This window comes from Mesocricetus auratus, unplaced genomic scaffold (genome assembly GCF_017639785.1).
Source record: "Mesocricetus auratus isolate SY011 unplaced genomic scaffold, BCM_Maur_2.0 Super-Scaffold_100020, whole genome shotgun sequence".
Classification (NCBI taxonomy): Eukaryota; Metazoa; Chordata; class Mammalia; order Rodentia; family Cricetidae; genus Mesocricetus; species Mesocricetus auratus.
The window spans coordinates 28,699,937-28,723,108 of NW_024429201.1; the positions used below are offsets into that span (position 1 = coordinate 28,699,937).

The window sequence follows — 23,172 nt, forward strand, 5'->3', positions numbered from 1 at the left end:
GGATTCCTCCTATGAGTGACTTTGTTTCTTCCCAAGATGGATTAGGGATAAAGGTTGTGGCCTCTTTCATTTTGGATAGTCATCCTAGGGATGTGGGATATGTTGATTTTAGAAGACAGGTCATACTCTGTACCCCAGGGTTAATGGGATTTACTCTGTAACTTATGCCTGCCTCAGACTCACTGCAATCCTCCTGCCTCAGGATTAGAGGTATGAACCATCATATCTTGGTGATAGTAAAGATTTTGATAGTCGGTGTATTTGTTGTTACCATCTAAATTTTTTAATAGTGTCTGTTCCAGAGGCCCGGCGTCGGTGGCTCACATTTTTATTCCCAGCACTTGGGAGATAGAAACAGGTGAATCTCTACGAGTTCGAAGCCAGCCTGATCTACAGAGCAAGTGCCAGGATAGGCTCCAAAGCTACACAAAGAAACCCTGTCTCAATAAAACAAAACAAAAGAAGAAAAAAGTCTGTTCCATAGGAGCAGCATAAAAATAATTTACAGATAGAATTATCAAAGACTCATAAGATAGCTGATCTTGTAGGACCAGCCCTCCCCTGCTGTCATCTGCTTTCACAAGTGAAGTGGGCTCCCTACAAGTGATTCTTTCTGTTGTAACCCACAGTCAGCATCTCCCTCATGCAGTGAACCTAGGACTGTGATTTTAGGAGCTATGGCCTTGCTCACTGTCAGCTTGAGTCTCTTATTCCTACAAGCTGTTCTCCAAAGCCTCCACTTTGATTATCCCTGTGTTAGAATTTGTCTTCCTTTCTCACATCTTCCTAACAAGCCATTTCACATGTAGGGAATTTCCACTGGTGATCTGTATATTGTATTTCATCACAATTTCCACTCTTTCATTTTGAACTGCAGTAAAGTGCTCTTCTTGATATTTTGCTTTGACAGATGTAATTTTGACATGACCTTTTAGTTCTGTAGGGTTGCTTTTTTTTATGTTCATGAAACTAGTTCTTAGGAGTAAGCAGCTTTTAATTTGATTCGTTTACAGTGTAAAAATAATAGAAAACCTAAAGATGCATATTGAGTGTCCCAGATAATTTGACAGTAATTACAGCCCTTCCCCTTTGAAATTGCTTTTCTCCATTTTCAGAGAGTTGTTAAGGAACCCCTACTGCTGTTTCATGGGAATGTACTTCACAATTAACAATATGCTGTTTTTTATGTCAACATATTATTAAAATCATTGGTGGCATAAATCTGCATGTTAATCAGGCTCATTATGGATATCAAATTGCTTGAAAACGCTCTTCTTTACTTTGTCTATCCAAGGTATAATTAATATAAAGGAAGCTTGAGCTTCTTAGGTGTGTAGTTTTATGGGCTGTAGCACCTTAACAGTTAGACAGGAGACTTTCCATCACCACATCCATTTCCCACATGCTCGTGTGTAGTCACTCAGTCCTCTCCTGATCCCCATCCCTGGCAACCACTGGCCTGATTTCTATAACAGTGATTCTGCCTTTTCCAGAATGTTACATAAAATCATAACTACGTAGTCCTCCTTAGTATGACTTCTTTCATGTAGTACAGCCCATTTGAACTCATTCCATAGGGAATTGTATCAGCATTTCAGTGCTCTTTGGAACAGAAGTCCATGTGAGCATGCCATATTTGTTTATGCATTAGGATTGTACATTTTACTAATCAAGTCATTATTATAACAAAGTTCTGCTGTGTACCAGTTACTGCTGGAAATGTTTTAAATTAGTTAAATGAACAAATGCTGTAAGTTTCAGCCTGACATCTGGCACTAGTATTTCACATCTAAGATTGAATTCTATTTCCTCTATTTACCATTTTATAGACTTGAGGAAATACCAGCATCTTCTCCATTTTAGCATTGTTATGACAATGCTATCAGGACTGCTTCCTGGTACTGATGAAAAGGTTAGGTCAATTAATACTGAGAGTAAGTAAAGCATGATCTGGCCTATGGGACTTAGTAGGTGTCAGCTGTATTTTACTCTCAACTTAGAGGAGACTTTGTACAGTTTGATTTTGGTATCCTCAATTGAAAAAGGCAAAGTTCTGATTTTTCTGATCATATTATCAACAAATGACAAATTCAAGATGATTTATCTCATTTGAAACTTCATTCTTTTCTATGAATCTTATTACATTAAAAGTGCTGAGTCTAGGGCTGGAGATATTTTTCAACACTAAAGAGTCCATGCTATTTTTGGAGAGGATTGATGTTCAGGTCCCAGCATCTGAAAAGATCAAAACTGCCTATAACTCACGCTTGAGAGGACCCCATATTCTCTTCAAGCCTCTGGGGTCACCTGCATATATACTCATATACTCACACACAACACTTATATTAAGTAATTCTAAATTGTTTCTGTCAAAATTAACATTTTGAATGGCTATCTACTAAGACCTAATTTCTACATAAATGATAAGCAAATAGTTTTTTATATAAACAAAATAAAACATAAAACTACAGAAAATCTAAGTTTACAACAAAGTAAAGTCAAAATAGGTGCTTTGGTCTGAAAAATACACTGTCAAATAGGGCATCTTAGAGATGCTGATTGGGCACTCGAGTGGAAGACTACATCAGAGCCCTGAGTCCCCTAAGGGGCACTTATTGGTGTCAATAGAAATAAACATAAATGTCTTTTGAGGAAACCCACATTTTCCAAGTAATAAATTATCTCAGTATTGTCAAACTTTTCCAGAACATTGTAAATGACCAACATTACAAATTCATTCTATAAAACAAACATAACAGGGATTCCAGAAACAGACAAGTGTGGGGGTTACACACAGAAAATCACAACCCAGTATTATTCTAGAACATTGTTGAAAACTTTCAAGTGATAAAAGCAAGTTTACTCTAGAAATTCATTTTAAAACACTAAAAGTGAGGGGAGGAAGGTGAATTGGAAGAATGGTAGGTTAGAGGGGACAAAGTTTCATTATGAATGAGGTCTAGGTGTCTTATGGACAATAACATGATTATTTAACATTATACTATGTCTAGAAATTTGCTAAGATAGGGTAGAGATTAGTGTTCTCCCCACACAAAAACAACTCCTTGAGGTCTTAGGTATATTGTCTAGGTTAATTATGGCATTTAATTCAATATCAAAACATAAATTTGTATACCCTAAATATATATAATTTTCATTATCAACTAAATTTCAGTAAAGCTGATAGATGTACATCAAAGGCTGGTGTATTTCAGGTAGGAAAAAAATAATTATAAGAGAGAGAAAGGTACATGATAAAATAAACTAATGTGTGAAAGGTTTTGTAATTCATCATTTGTATATACTTTTTTCTTTATAGGATCAGATTATTAAGAACTTTCTTATATGCCCCAGAATGAACCAAACAAAATAGAAACATGTTTATATATAATGACACCCTCAGTTACTCCTTCAATTTATATTAGAAATACCAGCTAGTACATGTAAAGCACAAATAAACATGTAAGTCTGAATAAGAGAAAAATTTTAATATTCATGGCTGATATATGCCTTCATAGGAAATCTGAAAGAATCTGTAGATAATCACATTGAATTAATAAAAAAAGTTACACAGTATAGCCCTGGACAAAGCCCTGGTCATATAAAACAGCAACAGCCCCACATAACACCACATGGCTGGTGGTCAGGACTCAAGCAGGTCCTGCTCAGTGCCTTTGACAACATGCAGTCAGACACTATTATGGTGAGTGTGTGCAGGGTGGGAAGAGGGAGAGAGGAGGAGGTGAAGAGAGACAGATCTGAAGAGGTGAGGGTGGTGGGGAAGAGCCTAATATGAATGGCCTATTTACCATCTGAGTCCAAGGTAATGTCTGGGCCTGGGCTATGACCAAGGGCCAGGGGCCTATCTGAAGCAGCTGAGGTGACATGAGTTATTATCTTTGGCTCCTGTTGGCATTGAGGACTAATCAGAGGCCTGTAATCTAGACTGGCACCTGGGGTCAAGTTGGTATCCAAGGGCCATACTGCCACAAGGGCCATGTTGATCTCAGTGGCCTGAACTGCCACCTGGAGCCACTGTGACATCCAGGTCCCAGATGCTGCTGAAGACCATGTCAGGGTCAATGGTCCTACCACAGCTGGGGTCTATGTTGATGTACAGTGGCCTATGATGCCACCAAAGGCCAAATGGTTGCCAAGGTCTAGGCCACAACTTATTACCATGGTGGTGATCAAGGACTGTGCCATTACTAACGCCATGCAAAGTTGAGTGGGTAGCATTATAACCTGAGGCCATGTTATCATCCAGGCCAGGTCTGCTGGTAAGAGCCATGTCAGGGACCATGGCACTACAGCAGCCAAGGTCTGAGTTGATGTCCGTAGCTCATGATACCATTGAAGGCCGTTCCAAAGTCAGGGCTCTGGGCTACCACCTGTGGCCATGTTGGTACCCAAGGGTCACTCTGCCACAGGGGTTATGCCATATCAGATGGCCTAAGGTGTTGCCTGGTACCATGGTGACATCTGCGCCTGGCTGCCCTAGCAACATGTCTGGTTCTGTGGTGCTACCACAGCCAGGTTCTGTGTTGATGTCTGTGGCCCATGTTGTCATCAAAGGCCAAATGGCTATCTGGGGCCATGCTGCTGCTAGGGCCATACTGATATGAATAGCCTATGCTGTCACCTGGCTCCATGGTGTCATCTAGGCCGGGGCTGCTGCCGCGGACCATGTCTGGTTCCATGGCTGTACAGTGGCCAGGTTCTGAGCTGATGTCTGTGGCTCCTGTTACTGCTGAGGGCCATGTAGATGCCAGAGGTCTGGTCAGCCACTTGAGACCATGTTGGTATTCTTGGACCTTGCTGCTGCCAGGGCCGTAGTGGGTGGTCTGTGCTGCCATTGGGTCCATGGTGATGCCTGAGCCTGGACTGCTGCTAAGGACAATGTCTGGGTCTGTAGTCCTGCTACAGCTGAGGTCTGTTTTGATATCCATGACCAGTGTTACCATGTGAATCATAGGAACCAAGCCTATTGAAATCTAAGGGCAGTGCTGTCCTGGCTCTATCCTTCACTGGCCCTGGGGTTGCTGACCTAGCCCTTAACTGAATACTGCAGCAGGAGAGCTGGTCCCCTACATTCAGGAAAGATGGCCCCACCCCTCCCCACAGGTGTGCGACTTACCTGGCCAGCACACTAGTCATCTAGAGAGGGCCCTGCATCTTGCCTGGGCAAGAGAGTTGAGCTGGCCCTGGTGGTGTGAGTGTGGGTAAGCTGCACCACAGTGCATGACATCAGGAGAACTGGCCCCTTTCCCTGCTGCAGGCTGCATTGGGTGGGCTGGCACAGGTGGTGACAACGAGGGAAAGCTGTTGAGCTTACCAACCCAACTATGACCCAGGCCCAGAACGTGGGCTATGAGTTGGCCCACCCCAACCTCCCCCTCATCTATGAACTGTTGGCGCATGTGAAGGAGACAAACCTACAGATCCAAAACTGCAGGATCTCTATGACATGGGACAACAACAGAATATCCAAGAGGAACCCGAGTGAGAGTCCATTATCCATAAGAGAAGCTAGAGGCATATAGCCAGACCAATGACTCGTGGCGATGAACACCTGCAAGTGAAGATGAAAGGACTAAACTGTTAACTGTTGACTCAACAGACCACCCTAGAGCTTCCAGAAGATTCTTCTCTTTTGTTGTTGTTTGTTGTTTTCTTCTTGTTTTTGTTTGTTTGGCTTTGGGTTTTTTTGGGGGGGTTGGTTTTTCTTTCAAATTTTGTTTTATTTTTGGGGGAGGTTGTAAGGGTGAATGTTGGGGAGGCAGAGTGATGGGTGTGATCAGAATGCATGATATGGAATCCACAAAGAATCAATAAATGTTTTTCAAAAAGCATTTTCACTAGTTTTCTTACTGTCATGTGTTAGTAAAGAATTGACAACTGGAATATATATGCAGCTTTAATGGTGATAGAAATTAATTCTGAAAATTTGACATAATTTTGTATAAATAACAAAACATTAAACATTAGCATGTACTATCACCCAAAGATTCATGCTATAAAAAGAGGAATCCTGGCATGTGTGCTTCAATGAATTTATATGTAAAATTCTTATAGCAGTATTATTATAACAAATGTAATAGAAGTAAATTATATAAATCCATGTTACAATAGTGGGAAACATTGCAGCTAAGTGAGATGAGTCCTTTGTATTTGCTAATACCAAATGAAATAAACCAGTCACAGAGCACTAGTCATAGAATAATTCTTTTTTTATATAATGGTGCAGAGGAAAGCATTTACACAAGAAATATAGACATAAGAAACTTTTCATTTTAAGGTACAGGGATATTTAGCAAAAAGCCATGGATAGGTTTACACCTCTACGGGATGTAGCTGTGCTGGTGACCTAGATTCTCAAATGGAAGCATTTAGGAGTTTGATGTATTATTCCATTGCATGTTATGTGTTTCCTGTGTCAAATATTGCACAAAATAATTTTAAATAATAGAAACTGTTGAAGAATGATTAGTGTTTTCTCTATTTAATTAAAATTAATTTAATTTCACTTTTAGTTTGTTTTTAATTTAATCAAATGAATCTTTTATGTTTAAAAGTTTCATGTTTATATCCCTTGTAATGGTATTGTGTTTCATAAGGATATTTTCATACAATTATATATTGTACATTGACAGTGTTCACTATCATACCTACTCCATTCTCACATTATTTCTCTCCTCTCTCTCTCTGTCCCTCAACTTGTCAAGAATTTTGTACAATGTTTTTAATCATATTCTACCCTCCACCTCTTCTCAAATTCTTCCCCTTTCCATATCCAACTATATCCCACCAACTTTCCTTTTAACCCTTCAAAAGCAATTTGTGCTGTACAAAGTGTAGTAGTACTTTTTCGTCAGGGCTGCCAGCAGGCAAATAATGACATGGAGACTTATTATTAATTATGAAAACTCAGCCTTACCTTAGGCTTATTCCTAACTCATTCTTAAAACTTAAATTAACTCATAGTTTTTCGTCTACATTCTTCCATGTGGCTCATTGCCTTACCTCCATACTGCCCATCCCATGTCCTCCACATCTGGCTAGAGACTCCATCCTTCTTCTGCCCAGAGCTCCCTCTCTGCCCAGAAGTGCCACCTATTTTTCTCCTGCCTGGCTATTGGGCATTTAGCTCTTTAGTAAACAGCTCAGAGTGACACATCTTCACACAGTGTGAAGGTTTGAACTTTTAACACATTAAAGCTTTCTATAATAAAAACAATTATCAGGTAAGAATTATGTCCACAATGTCTAGTCCATTTGTTTTTGGCAAATTTGGGGAAATTACTCTGTTATCTATCCTATCTTGGGGAGTACAAAATTTTATACCTGTACACTTATCAAATCCTAAACATATCTTTTTAGACCTTAAAACATCTTTTAGATAAACAACGTAAGTTTTTCTTTTTCTCAACCTCATAAACTTTACATCTCATATGTAAGTTTATTTTCTTTATTTGGTAACAAGGAAAACTATAAAATTATAACTATTCTCCACCCCATCAGAGACCCAAGAAGTATATAATATTATGGGAGTAAGGAGGAAAAGCAGAGCAAGTGACTTACAAAACTATATAAATGATAGACAGCTGACTGCCTGAACAATCAAGGTTCCTTTGCAATTTGGGGCACCCATCTTTGGCCTACAGGTCTAAAATATCTGACAGACTTTTCTGTGAAGAAGGAATTTTGAAGAACCATTCTACCTTGTCTTGGCAAAGTTCAGCAATCAGCATTCACCTTCTTTTGTGCTCTGCTTGTTCAATTTGAACAGCATACTATCAGCAGTCAAGGAAAGGGCAGTTTTTGCCCTGTGCCTAACTTTGCTACAATGAAAGCAAAGTCTATATGAAAGTTCTTTGATGCCTATCATCGTATTTTGAAGTAACTTGGTGCTGCCAAGGGCAACCATGTCTTACTGTAACGAAAAGCCTTTTGTTATTAAAAAATCTTAAATACCATACTCTGTAGTGTTTGAAGACCAGCTACCTAAATTTGTCTATGACCTTGAAAACATACCTAACATGACTACAAGTTTGATTATTATAAAATACTACTAACCTGTATTTCTTAATTATACATTACATTTTTAAATGAGTGGCATAGGTTCAATACCTGAAATAAGAGTAGAAATATATATACAAGATAACAAAAATAATCTTAAATTTGTATCAATATACAAAAATATCTTAAACAAGAGTAGAAACATATATACAGTATAACAAATATATATATCAATATATAAAATCCATGTAAATGTAAGATATTTAAAATTAATAGTTGATTTTTAGTTTAAAAGTAGATTCAACAATCTTCCCATTTATTCTATCATTCCTAACAAAATAATTTTAGATGTAGGATCATTCACTGAAGCATAACTGATAGACCAGAGGCTGTACTTATAGACAAAACTGGCCCTTCCTTTCAAAGCATCTAACAACCATTAATTGCTCCACAGCTAAGAATATGATTGCTCATCTGTGCTAGTTTGAAAAAAAATGGTCCCTAATGGGAGTGGAACTATTAGGAGGTATGGCTTTGCTGGAGTGGGTGTGGCCTTACTGGAGGAAGTATGTTATGTCACTGTGGAAGTACACTTTGAGGTCTCACATATAATCAAGCACACCCAATGTCTCTGTTCACTTGCTGTTGCCTGGAAGATGTAGAACTCTCAACTCCAGCACCATGTGTGCTTAGAAGTGCACAGACTCTGTCCATTGTGTCACAACCTCTGAATCCAATGTGCAGCTGTCCTGCTGTGTCCAGAAGATGTTCCCTGTTGTCATCCACAATCTCTGGGTCTTACAAGCTTTCTAACTCCTCTTCCACAGTGATCCCCAAGTCTTGGGAGAAAAGTGTGTGTGTGTGTGTGTGTGTGTGTGTGTGTGTGTGTTTTCATTTAAAGCAGAGCATTCTGAATTCTCCTATTCTCTGCCACTTGGTCAGTAGGAGGTCACTTTGTTAATCATCATCTACTTCAAATGGAAGCTTCTCAAATGAAGATTGACAGATGCAGTGACCTATGATATAACAATAGATGAATAGAAGTTGGTTTGATACTGTATCTATTGGCTGCACAATACTAGTAGATTTCTCCATAGGGCCAATGACTGTCTGGGTATAGGTTCTTGGCAAGATAATGGCTACAGGTCTGAGTTTCTTCTTCTGGAACAGGACTTTAATCCAATCGGAAAGTCATTGGTTGCTCCCAAGATGCTCATGTCACTATTTTGTTATTATTAAGATATGTTAAACCACCAAGCAGTGATGGCACATGCTGTGAATCTCAGCACTTAGGAGACAAAGGCAGGCAGAGCTCAATGAGTTCTAGGCTAGCCTCGTGTGCAGAGCAAGTTTCAGGACAGGCTCCAAAGCTACACAATGAAATCCTGTCTCTAAAAGCAAAGAAACAAAAACACCTTAAAGCTAGAGAGAAAGGGGAGGATAAAGCACATATTTTAAACTAGTATAATTCAACAGTAAGTTTTTTAAAAGAAAAAGGCAGATGGTCATCTACATCTCTAACCCAAGGGAACTGAGGGCAGAATGAGGAAGCAGGGCTCAAGAGAATGCTGGCTGCTTAGATTAACCAAAAAGTCTGGGTTCGTTGAAAAACACCGTCTTACCAGATAAGTGAAGGCCTGCATGGTGGCACACGCCTTTAATCTCAACACTCTGGAGACAGAGGAAGTTCGATGTCTGTGAGTCGGTGGTCTACAAAGTGAGTTCCAGGACAGTCAGAGCTGTTACACAGATAAACCTTGTCTGGAAAAACCAAATAAATAAATAAATAAATAAAAGAAGAAAGAAAGAAAGAAAGATTTATATATGGATGAGATATTACATATATGTATACATATACATGCACACACAAATACACATATATACATATATACATTCATATATACATACATGTATACAGTGAAGAGCAATATTGGAAGACACCAGAGTTAGACCTCTGGCCTCAGCAAGCATGTACATGTACTCCCTTGTGTTCACATACATGCTGTACAGGTATGTACAGATACGGCACAGAATTGAAGTAGTAGAGATTAGTTTAGGACTATCTTCCACATTTCAAAAGTTGAGACTTTTAGAACTATTAGAGTTTTTTAATTTTTGTATTTAAATTAGAAACAAGCTTGCTTCACATGGCAATCCCAGCACCCTCGCCCTTCCCCCCACCCCCACACCTCCACCAGTCTCCTTCAGCCCCCTGCCCAATCCCCACTCTGTTCCCCAGGGAGGGTGAGGCCCTCCATGGAGATGTCCATAGTCTGTCATTTCGTTCAGAGCAGGGCCTAGGCCCTTACCCAAGAGTCCTTGTGGGATGGATACTCAAAGTCCATTTGTATGCCAGGGATAAATACTGATCTACTACCTAAGGCCCCATAGATTGCCTAGGCCTCTTCACTGATGCCCACATTCAGGGGGTCTGGATCAGTCCCATGCTGGCCTCTCAGCCATCAGTCTGGGGTCCAAGAGCTGCCCCTTGTTCAGGTCAGCTGTTTCTCTGGGTTTCACCAGCGCAGTCTTGACTCTTTTGCTCATCACTCCTCCCTCTCTGTCACTGGGTTCCAGGAGTTCACAACAGTGTTTAGCTGTGGGTGTCTGCCTCTGCTTCCATCTGTCACTGGATGAAGTTTCTAGGATGACATATAAGGTAATCGTCAAAATCATTATCAGGGAGGGACATTTAAGTTAGTTTCTCCACTATTGCTTAGTTTGCTAGTTGGTGTCATCCTTGTAGATCTCTGGAAATCTCACTAGTGCCAGTTCTCTCCTCAAACCTAAAATGACTCTCTCTATTATGGTATCTCTCATCCTGCTCTCCTCTATTCTTTCCCTGACTCAACCTTCCTGCTCCCCCATGTCCTCCTCTCCCCTCCTCTTCCTCTCTTTTTTTGCCAGCTCCCTCTCCCCTCCCCGGATGCTCCCAATCTGCTCAGGAGATCTTGCCTCATTCCCTTTCTCAGGGGTACCATGCATATCTCTCTTAGCGTCCTTCCTGTTTTCCAGACTCTCTGGCAGTGGGATTGTAGGCTGACACTCCCCTGATCCAACTCTAAAATCCATATGTGAGTGAGTACATACCATGTTTGTCTTTTTGTGACAAGGTTACCTCACTCAGGATGGTTTCTTCTAGTGCTGTCCATTTGCCTGCAAATTTCAAGATTCCATTGTTTTTTTCCACTGAGTAGTACTCGTTGTGTAAATGTACCACAGTAGAGAGAGGAGCATCTAGGTTGCTTCCAGGTTCTGGCTATTACAAATAGTGCTTCTATGAATATAGTGGAACAGATATCCTTGTTGTATGAATGTGTCACTTTCTTTCTTAACACTGAGTGGTATAACAAGCATTGCTCTAAACATAGTTGATGCAGTATGTCTTCCAGGTATAGTTTCCAAATGAAATGCTCTGTAGAAATAGATTTGGTTAACATGTCTGTTGGCATTACTATTGATGCAGTATTGTCTATGCACCTATTTCTAGCAGAGACTGTCTCACAGCAGACTTTCAAATATTCTGGCTCTTATACCATTACCAACCTGTCTTCTACACCATTCACTCCCTGTGGCAAAGACATGGGAGTTGTGATGTAGGTATGTCCATTGGTTGGGTCTGCAATTTCAACAATCCATTAATTTCTGTGTCCAATAATAACCAGCCTTGAAACACTATAAACACAAACAGCAAAACCAGGCACAACACTTCATACTCATAAATATTGTGCAATACACACACACACTCGGGTGTCTTCCAATATTGTGTGTGTGTGAGAGAGAGAGAGAGAGAGAGAGAGAGAGAGAGAGAGAGAGAGAGAGAGAGTGTGTGTGTGTAACAAATATAATCGGAGGATAAGGAGTTATCAGCTTGAAAGTGTGGCATCCTGGGAGGCCTGGAGGGAAGAAGGAGAGTCGAAAGTATTTTGGTGTGCTGCTTTTCTTTGATTTAAATAGTCTCTCTTTAAACCGGAAAATTGAACTCTTAAAAGACTTTTCCATTAAATAATTTTAGGGGTTAGGAGGTTTCGAGACAGGATATCACTGTGTAGCTTTAGAGCCTGTCTTGGAATTAACAGAGATCTGCCTGCCTCTGCCTCCCAAGTAATGAGATTAAGGACATGCACCACCACACCCGACTTAAATATTTTATTTGTTACATAGTGCTTTAGCATATGAAGGAAGCAAACTGTGTATGTAAATAGACAAAGAGGTTTATTAAACACAGAGTAGTGGTCCTTAATACTCTACTGGCTGATGTTATGAAGTTTACATATGTTAGTTTATTTTCAGTAAGTCTACATATACATATATATATGTATGTATATATTGCAGATAAATTATATATATATACTCAACATTTAAACTACAGAAGTAAAACATCTATAATAGTCTGTACAAAGCTATATTCTGTGATATTAAAAATGAAGTTTTTTTGCCTTAATGCTCATTAATTACATAGGTGAGATTTTGTGGCCACTGTTTCCATTTTGTTCAAAATAAGGTCATATAATGTAAATTTATCTGTATAACATTTACTGACTTGTGAAGCAACCTTGATTCTTATCTAAATTTAAACTGGAAAATAAAATAAAAAAAACATTTACTAATAATAGATGGCAACACATGCCTACCATAAAGATACTTTATTGATAACATAATCATCACTTACCTTGTCACCAATATAACAAAGCAAAACAGCACAAGCAGAGTTCCTGCTTGAACATCTATAAGTAACCACTTTTAAATTTTCTGTGACTTCTGGGTGGATTGTACCATATGGCTTTGCCATAAGTTAACCTGTTGCTAATAAAATTGGACTGATGTGTAATTACGTTTTCAGTGATTCATCTGTGAAACACGTGGGATTATTTTACATGGATGCATCTGGCACACATGTGTACAATGGTTGTTCTGTGGTGACTGACAACTGTATTCTTCCTACATGCACAGATGTGAACTCTTGATTTCTTAAGGAGACAAAACATTGCATTTATAAAATTTGTACCTTACCAATTTTTGAGTATAAAGTTTATTCTTATACATGCATTAGCACACAATGCAAAATTTGCACTGTTACTGAAATATAATATAAACATTTCCTGTGATGCTTTTCTGTCCCTGAGCAAATGCAGTGAAAGCACCTTGATCTTTTGGTATCCGTTCACAGCATGACATCTGTTTCAGATTGTAAGCTCAAAGAAGGCAGTGAGCACATCAGTTTTATATTATGCAGACAACATCCAGTAAAGCATAATTCTCCTTTGAATGTTTGTTAAGTATTTGTCAGTCAAGATGGAGATGGTAATGACTTTTAAAAATAGCATTTATAATCAGGATATAAGCATCTTTTGCACTAAAGGGGCATTAGCCATATAAATGGTCTTGGCTTAAATTTCATACATTATAGTTAGCAAGATAACTCATAGCTGTGTTGTTTTCAGCAAAATGAGTTTGCAATGTGTTAAAATAGTTCTATAGTCTACTTTGTACATGTAGCAAGGTACATGAAGTACATAACATTTTAAGTTGACATTTCCTAGGTAGAATTTGAACCCATAATAACCAAAAGGAAAGTTGAAGCAAAGAGGAAAGCAGGGAAAGAAGCAACAGTTAAAGATTTGTAAGGGGAATGCTGTACTGTGTTGACATATGCCTTTAATCCCAGCACTCAGGAAGCAGAGGCAGGTGGCTCTACAGTGAGTTCAAGGACAGCCTGGTCTACCAAGTGAGTTCTCAGACAGCCAGGGCTATTACACAGAGAAGCCCTGTCTTGAAAAACCAAAACAAGCATTATAATTTCTTCCTTTAATATTTTAATTTCTGCTTGTTGACTCTTCTTGTTTGATTATGGGGAGCCTGATCTGGTAACCCCTCTTGAGAAGAACATGGTATGCAGCAGACTTTACTTCATCCTTGACTTGTTTGTCAGTAATCAAATGAAAAGTCAGTATTCTGGGGTCTTCAGTAGCTTGGGTTCTGAGTATGTGTATGCCTAGAAATTTTCCAGCATTTCCTGTTGAGACCATAGCCACAAAGATTGAAAGAGTATCCATTTAACCACAACTTACCTCTTTCAAACATAAACTAGGTTAAATGTACTAATGTGAACTTTAAGCATATAAATGTATAAACTCCAGAGCTACTTAGAAAAGTAATTGTGTAAACTTATAATTTAAAGAAAAAAACTTCTGGCAAACCTGTGTCAGTGATTCTGACTCTATTAGTCTGTAGAGAAGGCCCAACATGTATTGTTTATGATCTTTTGGGTCATCTTGCACGAATCTGTCAGTATTTTTTTCAACCAGTCCAAGGGCTGGGCATTACATAGCTTATTCTTATGCATCCTTCTCTAATCAGTTTTCCTGAAGTGTATTTAACTTGGTTAAGTTAGAGCGACAATTGAGGCCTAACAAAATGAATGATGGGGTAATGGCAGAATAATACTCCATTCCAAAATAACCACTTTCATAATCCATGGACTCTGAGAATGTGTTTGACCACATGGAAGCAAACATTAAGTTTACAAGTGAATGGAGGTTGCAAACAAGCTGGCTTTATAATAGCACGGATGTACTATTAGATTATCCAGGTTGGTCGAGGCTCATCACCAAGTGGTACAATGAGGAGGGGAAAGTGAGAGAAAATTGAAAAGTCAGCAGCACGAAAGTATTGGTGATGTGAGGATGTGAACTGCTACCCACATTGGAAGTGGGATTGTTCAAGAAGCTGCAGAGTGTAGGAAACACTTTCTTCTCCCCAGAGCCTCCAAAGGAGAGAGCTATGAGCCAACTCCTTGATTTTAAGCTAGGCTTCTAACTATAGGATGATATAGTTTTCCTAAGGTGCTGCATTATGTGAATTGTAACATCAGTCACCAGAATTAAAGCAGCCCCTTCTGTGCCATAGGGAAGCCATTGTTGGTCCTAGGTTCCTGAGAAATCACTGCCTTCTATGTCTCAGAAGGTGGTCTGACTGTGCAGTTCCCACTGCTCCAGCACTAGATGTGCCTAAACCAGGAGCTCATCTTCTATTTTTTTCTTTTCCTATCATTAGACTGCTAAATTCTGGAGTCCGAGTCAATAGACTGTATCTTCAAGACAGCGAGCCAGTGCTGACTGTTCAGAGAACACTGCTTGCTTGGAATGTTGATGGTTGAGAGAGTGTGAGAAAAGAGGACCTAGTGCTAGACTCATTTGGAAACCCTGATAAACAAGCTTCCATTTTTTCTTAAAACACTTATTTAAAATACAATTTTCAATTGTGTGTGTGTGTGTGTGAGAGAGAGAGAGAGAGGGGGAGAGAGAGAGAGAGAGAGAGAGAGAGAGAGAGAGAGAGAGAGAGAGAGAGAGAGAGAGAGAGAGAGAGAGAGAGAGAGACCCAGTATAAGTTACAGCCATTTCCCAGTCAAACATCTACCATCTCTGGCCACAGAACCTTCCAAACCTGTTCTAGACACAGAAGGATATATGTTCATGCACTTATGTACACACACACACACACACATACACACACACACACACACACACGTGCGATTTTCTACACACATTATGCTGTTCTTTGCTCTCACCTTACTTAAAGATGCTGTTACAGGAGGATTATTGTGCCTTCTGTTATGAACTGTTCCCAGGAAATAATTAAAGGAGTTAGTGAAGAAAAATAGTCTCCTAAAATTCACAGCACAGATCTCATTCCCTTTTAGAGACCATCTCACAGGACAACTTTTTGAGACATTCCATTTCCACATTCACACTGCCCTCCTGAGAAGAGGAGCATCCCCTGGAGGACGCCCACAAATTCATAGACTCCCTTAATAAGTGTGGCATGGGTACTGTTGACTTTGGAGTGAGGAAAGCGTAGAGGCTAACACCCTGCCTTTGCTGCCTGGCTGCTAACTACCAAGTTCACTGCTGTGTGCTAGGTGGATTGCGTGACTTTACTACGCCTTCTCCTGTGTACTGTCTACCTCATTCACTTAGTCATTTGTCATTGTTAATACATGCAACCACTGAACATTTGTGTGCCAAATATGGTGTCAGGTGAAATAAATCAGAGCCCTCCCAAGAAGGTTGCAAGTGTAGTGCAGTGAGCAGCAAATAGTACCTGTGCCAGTTCAACCCAGTGAAAACAAAGTGCAGCTGAAAATTTTCAAAACTAGCTTTTGCAATTTTTTTTATTTCAAAGGGTTTTTTTCATGTTACATACCAAACAAAGTTCCCCTCCCTCCCATCTCTCTCACCTAACCCCCCATCCACTTCTCAGTAAGGGTAAGGACTCCCATGGAGAGTCAACCAAGTTTGGCATATCAAGGTGAGGCAGGACCAAGACCCTCCCCACTGTATCTAGGCTGAGCAAGGCATCCCACCATAGGGAATGAACTCCAAAAAGTCAGTTCATGCACAAGGGATAGATCCTGGTCCCACTACCAGTGGCCTCACAGACTGCTCTAGCCACGGAGCATTCAGAGTGCCTAGTTTGGTCCTGTGCCGGTTTCCCAGATATTAGTGTAGCATTGGTGAGCTTCTACTAGCTCTGGTCAGCTGTCTCTGTGGGTTTCCCCATCATGATCTTGACCCCTTTGCTCATATGGTCAGCTGTCTCTGTGGGTTTCCCCATCATAATCTTGACCCCTTTGTTCATATAATCCCTCCTTCCTATCTTCAATGTGACTCCAGAGGTTGGCCCAATGCTTAGGCAAGGATCTCTGCATCTGCTTCCGTCAGCTACTGGATGAAGGTCAAACATGATTTTTACATCTTCTGTAAACTAGTATACTGATTATGTGGTTAGTTGCCACAACAATTAATTTATCCAAATACATTTAGCAACTGGTAAATGTATTGTTATGAAATTTTTCTGTACATGCTTCCCTTCTTAGGGGTTGTGGATCTATTTATCTAGTGGTTGGTTTTAAAACCGAATTTTATGCAGAGGACAACTCTATGGAGTTGGGTTTCTCCATCTACCTTTACAATGGGTTCTAGGGATCAAAATTGGGTCATCATTCTCCTGCGGCAACAATTTTTATGTGCCAAGTATCTCATTAGTCCCCACTAGTCTTATTTTCAAATCTGTTCTAGATACTTTCACAGGAAATTTTATCCTGTTACAATGTCTACAAATCATTAAGAAATCACTGGCTGTAACTACCTTCTGTTTTTATTCTTTTCATGTATAATTCAATGTCACATATCCCAAAGGGTATTTCTGTGTTCTTGTTCATGTTTAAACAGCAGGGTCATGCATATTAGAAGATGTCCATGAATTTCTCTTGTTTGCCACTTGGGTTGCCAGGAGAGTCTGCTTCTTTTCTTTCACATTCCCAGGCCAGTGAAATGACCTGTGAATTCCAGACGGTGTGAGCCTCTGCTTTTACTTGGTCCTGGTGGCTTCGGTCTGTTCATTTGTTTAGAAGCCTTGGTTTTTATAAGGTCAGCTAGAAATCAGTCAGCTACCCTTCCCATTCTAACACCTAATATATCTCTAAATACTAATTTCTGATTTTAAAATAAACTGGTGATATCAAATCTTTAAGTTCTTTATTTAAATATTTTAGTAAATAGTAGTCGTATGTTGAATTTAGGAGTTCATGAATTTTCTTGTAAAATGCATGATAGGAACTCTGTTGAAAGTCAATGTGATAGTAGTCTGATTGCTTAATTTCAGTGGGGACCTTATGTTTTGATTCAGTTTTGTTATTGTTTTGTGAAGGGTGTTGCTGTTGCTTTTGCTTTGATTTTCATAGTTTTCCTTAGTCTTTCTCATGACGACTTGAACTGATGCATCCCAAAGATATTTAGCTTCTATTTTGTTTTGCTTTTAGACACTGACTTTTGATATATAAGCTACAAGCTAGCCCAAGATCACCAAAAGCATGTAATCCTGCAGCCTCAACTTCCCCCTGTGAACTAGGATTACTGATATACCCCAGCAATTCTTGGCAATATTGACATTTTGAAGTTGCATTTTGTATATTTATGTTTGTGATGTTCATGAGCTTACAGGCAGATGATCATGATCATATGCCACCACTCAACCCCGGGGGGAAGAAAGAGTGAAACAAAACTTAGCTGCATAGCCTTTTTTTTAAACATAAGCAGAACAGTTGCTTCCAGCTGTCCTGTTGAGTGGCTGGGTGATGGTTCAACATTGAATGTGTGAGGGCTTCGATCTGGGAGTTAAATACTTCTCTTTCCTGAGAGAAAACACTGCCTGTCCTTCTATGATAAATCTTAAGCTTAACAGTGTCCTTCCAGATTATTCTTCTCAGCACCAGATAATTAATAATAAGTGAAATAATTTACCTAAAGTGTAAGCTTCAGCAGTCAACATTACAGTGAGAGCCAGAATTGGCCAAAGTGGCAATAGCCCCAGCTGTTAGTCCTGTCTTGAGTCTCTCCTCTGGCTCCTTTTGCTCATTTTTCTCTCTGTGTCTGCAATTTTAATCTCCCTTGTCATTGCATTTTCTCTTTGATAAGTCCTCCTCTGAGAATCTCTTCTCCTTCCCCCTCTGAGAATCTCTTCTCCTTCCCCCTCTGGGTATCTCTTCTACTTTCCCTTTGCTGGAGTGACCAGTGATGAGGCACTGACAGCCATGTCTGCCCTCCTCTGAAGATGCCTTCCCTGAGCTCTCTTACTATGTAACTACTCCGCATCACATAACCCTCCAAGTAGATGGCCTGCTGGTGCTTCAGATCTGCTCACATCCAAACCAAGCTCTCTAAGCTAGCACTTTGTCTCCTGTTTTCTATGAACATTTCCATCATAGCCAAAGCTACACAGTATCAAAATCTGAGAAGATTGTCACAGAGGAGCTGATAGTATCCAGAAATGACATCTCATGGAAAAGCAGAAATAATAAACATCTACAGGTACACAGGCATATACTATGTATACACATGTGTGTATATACAACACATTCACACATACACCATTGTTGGAAGATCACTATTGCTTAGTTTTGTGACTTTGACTTTTAGGTAGAGCCATGCAGTGATATACATTCTTTTATGCCTTGATCCATTGCTCAACATTTCATTTCAAGACTTGTGCATGTGTATAGCTGTCTAGTATTCTATTATGTGAAAATTCAGGAACAGATATGCCATTTTCCAGTTGAGAGACATTTACTTAGTTTGCAGTTTTTCACTATCAATAAACACCTCTGTGACTATATATTAAAAGCATGTGATCTCAGGTACTGAGATCACCTTGTGTGAACTGTTTCTTTTAGGACTGGATCAATTTTATGTAGTCAATGTGGCCTTGAACTAACAGAGATCCATCTACCTTTTAATACTGACTCCTGGGATTAAAGGTGTGTACTACCACTGCCTGACCTCTATAACTTGTGGCTAACTTTGCTTTCTCAATCCTCAGGAAAGCTTTAATAAATCATAAATAATATATCACTACCTAATTATGTATGTCCTAAATATCTGCCTATTGGTGAATTACTGAGCCAGGGGTAGAAACATTTCCTTATCTTTGGGAGATATTGACAAGTTGTTTTCTATGTAATTTCAAATATTGAATGTCTTACCAACAATATTTTATCTAATTATTTGGCATACTCTGGAAGCCTTGATATTATTACACATTTTTTGTTAACCAAGCTTTGAAAAAAATTCACAATAGTTTCAATGTACACATAAAATTTGGCTGATCCCAAGTAATGATCTCCTGAACCTGGCTTCTGAATTCTCCCTATGGAACCATCATATCACAGTAAACTGTCTGAAATCTACCTGAATCCTAAATAGTAAAAAGCTAAAACAGGAAAAAATCATTTTGTTCTTTTGTTTTCTGAAGTTTACAAAACATGTCTGAAATCCTTGTCACTTGGGAGAGAGATTAACTTTTCTTTGATGTGGACGGACATACGAGACCTGAGAGTTGGGCATTCCTGTCATGTGCCATCCTCACTGTGCCTGTCGTGGCTCAGGACCCTAACAAGGGGCAAATCAGCTTCTTAAGCACTGGGCTTTATTTAGACAGACAGCAGTTATAAGTGCAGCACCAGGAATCTCTTCCTTTCTGCCTCATCCCTTCAGAGTAATCCTTTTGTCTTCTGCTGACATTTTAAAACAGAGTTGATAGACCTCTGCTTTCTAGGGGGTAAGTGTCTAGACAGTGAACAAGATTGCAAAGGCCTTTCCAAGTCTGACTTTATAATTGACATAACTCAGTCATCTATTTTGCACAAGAGAGCTAAAAGTGACTAAGACATCTCAGACCCCGGGGGCAGAGATCTGTTTATGTGCTGTATATGTGTGTGTGTGCTTTGTGAAAGCATGCGTATGTGTGTGTGTGTCTGTGTGTGTGTGTGTTTGTACATGTATATGAGTGTAGATTGTGAAAATGTATGTGTAATGATAAGCTGTTATTTTTACAGTATCTTTTTCTGCTATGATAGTTACTTCTGTATTTTCTATAAATTGCTGGGGATATTATTGTCATCTTGATACTGTATTAATGCCTCACACATTGGCATAATCAGGTTGTCTGCCCTTGGCTTACTTGGAGCAATCAAGATACATCCCAGGTTGGGGGTAGTCAGTCATGTTTAATTGTGCATAGTCTAGAGACCAAGGAGGACTGGTCAGTGAATTCAGTTTTAATAGTCTATTCAAATAAATGTAGATGCAGGGATTTTAAAATTATCATACATAGCTGATATTTCTGGACTTCAGTTGGTTATTCCTTTACTCTACTACCAGATCTTAATATGTTATCAGCCACTGACAATAACAGTTTCTACTTGTCTTGTGGGAATTTACAAGCATTTTCATTTGTACCACCTAGCTTAATCTCCACATCACTATTAAGGCACATGTCACCTCAGTTTTATAGGAAAGAGAACTGGATTCCCATGGGATGAATTGGCTTGCCTAAGGCCACATCGCTGCTTCTTCAACCATACACTCTTGTAACTATAGTAAGTTAGCCAAGTCTTCAAAGCTGGAAACATGGAGATACCTCAATTAATGGATTAATGTGATCTAATCACATCTACCCCCTCTAGTTATTATTGAGTAATGCTTCCTTGGGCTCAGTGGTGAACCACTGGCAGTGTTTACTCAAGGACATCAGTTCACTTTTGACTGAACTCTGTGTTCCTGCATCCCAGTCTGCTCAGCCACAGTGGTCAAGGAATGAACAAGGCTGTTGTCTTGGTTTCACAAACTATATTTACATTATAGAAGTCAAATCCAGTGAGGCAGTAGCTGCATGAACTCATGCATCTGAACAGAATTTGGTTTTCTGCATAATTATATGTAGACCCAATAAGTGATGTGCACCAGTACATTTCATCCCTATCTGCCATGTATATGGAGTCATTATTAATTATAAACAGGTTATCAACTGATAGCTGACTATCTGAAGAAACTCATGTGATCAGAGAGTGCAGTTACTGAAGGACAACATGGACATTAATGAGTAGAACAAATACAGACACTCACAACCAGACAATAGGTAAAGAGTGAGGTCAACTCTAGACAAGGTGTCTCCATCACCTCCCTCCCCTCAGGGCTCAACCCTGCAGAAGAAGAGATGAAAAGAATGTAAGAGCCAGAAGAGATGGAAGACACCAAAGAAACAAGGCCTCTAAATGAATATAATGGACACAATATGAACTCACAGAGACCGAGGCAGCATGCACAGGACCTGCATAGGTCTGCACCAGATGGAGTCCTAGAGCTGAAAGGAGAAGTGGGCATAGGTCCCATTCCTAACACAAAAACTATGTTTAATTGAAAACCACTAGCAAAAGAAAATTAATTTTTTTCAAGGAGTTATACTGGGGGAGGGGGGAGAAAACTACTCTTAAGGGTTGACTTCATGCCCAACAATAGATGATCAGTAGAAAAGACACTTCATTGACATCTTTGGAGATTCAAGTCATTTTGTTGTTGTTGTTGTTTAATTTTATCTCTTTTTAAAAATTTAACTTTATTTATATTTCTCCCATTTTACCCTACAGGTTCTTTGTATATATATTATGGCTTCCAGTTTAGTGTTTTTATGAGAGTATTGAGTGTGGAGAAGAGTGGGTCTCTGTTTCTTGTACTTTCTCTTGGACTCTTTTCCTTGTATTGGTTTGTTTTGTTCTAACCCAGTGTGTTAGTTTTTGTTTTATTTTATTTTTATCTCTCAAAGCCTGTTTATTTTCTGAAGGAAGACAGAAAGACAATGGATCTGGATGGTAAGGGAGGCAGGAAGGAACTAGGAGGAGTAGAGGGAAAGGAAACTGCAATCAGGACATATTATGTAAGATATAAATATCTATTTTCAATAAAAGGAAAAATAAAAACTAGAAAGAAAGAAACTAAAAGATAACTATCATGGTTTTCTTTTCCTCTAGGCTTGCCCCCTCACTGCCTCACACCTTGAAAGAAGGGCACGAGCACGCTTCTGCTGAAAACATGTCTTTAGAAACCTTGAAAAACAGCAGCCCGGAAGATATCTTTGATTAGATACAAATCCTAGGACCTGACTTGTGTTCATTAAGCGACTTTCTTTGTCCAGCTCTTTCAAATGAAAAGACAGGCATTAAGCTTAGCAGCAATGGTTACTATGTACACACAAAGTGAATTACAGAATTATATGATAATCTGATTGAATGGCAAAGGGACACTTTTATCAACCATTCATGTTGCCTACTAAATCTGAATTTTTATTCCAAAGGGTACATTTATCATATTCCTTTACATGTTATTGTAACTTTTTAATGACTCTTGGAAGATTTTGGTAATAGGGCAAAGGAAAACCATCTTTTTAAAATGTCCCTGATTCTATTTGAATTGCACTTTAAACAACATGTTTGAAAACTTCAATTTATGAAGTGACACATATAAAATATATCTTTATGTTGTATGTAAACAATCTGAATATCTGATAATTAATAAAAGTTTGTGTTCCTAAAGAAACTTTAACAGAACTTTGTCTTTATTGTAGTAACTTATGTTTCTACAGTTCTCACTGGTGGACATCCCATGTTCCAGAGATGGCCCACAGCCATGCACACATTGGCAGCATTAATTGGCCTTAGTGGGTTATTAAAAAAGACATGAAGATGGGAAGGGAACATATTGATTAATATGTGGAAGGATTTGGAGAGGAGAAATGGGACACAAATTTATTGCATTTCAT

The 23,172-nt window shown here is 39.2% G+C and overlaps 1 protein-coding gene across 5 annotated transcripts in view; it reads left to right on the plus strand.

Annotated features, from left to right (window-relative positions):
- Xrcc4 (X-ray repair cross complementing 4) overlaps positions 1 to 22,949 on the plus strand; it is a 186,769-nt gene extending 163,820 nt beyond the window's left edge. For all 5 annotated transcript variants that reach the window (XM_040729048.1, XM_040729050.1, XM_021223431.2 and 2 more), the window contains one exon: positions 22,385 to 22,949. In XM_040729048.1, coding sequence (XP_040584982.1) covers positions 22,385 to 22,441 — 57 coding nt within the window. In that variant the 3' untranslated portion in view covers positions 22,442 to 22,949. The remainder of the gene's footprint in view (positions 1 to 22,384) is intronic.
- The last annotated feature ends 223 nt before the right edge of the window (positions 22,950 to 23,172 follow it).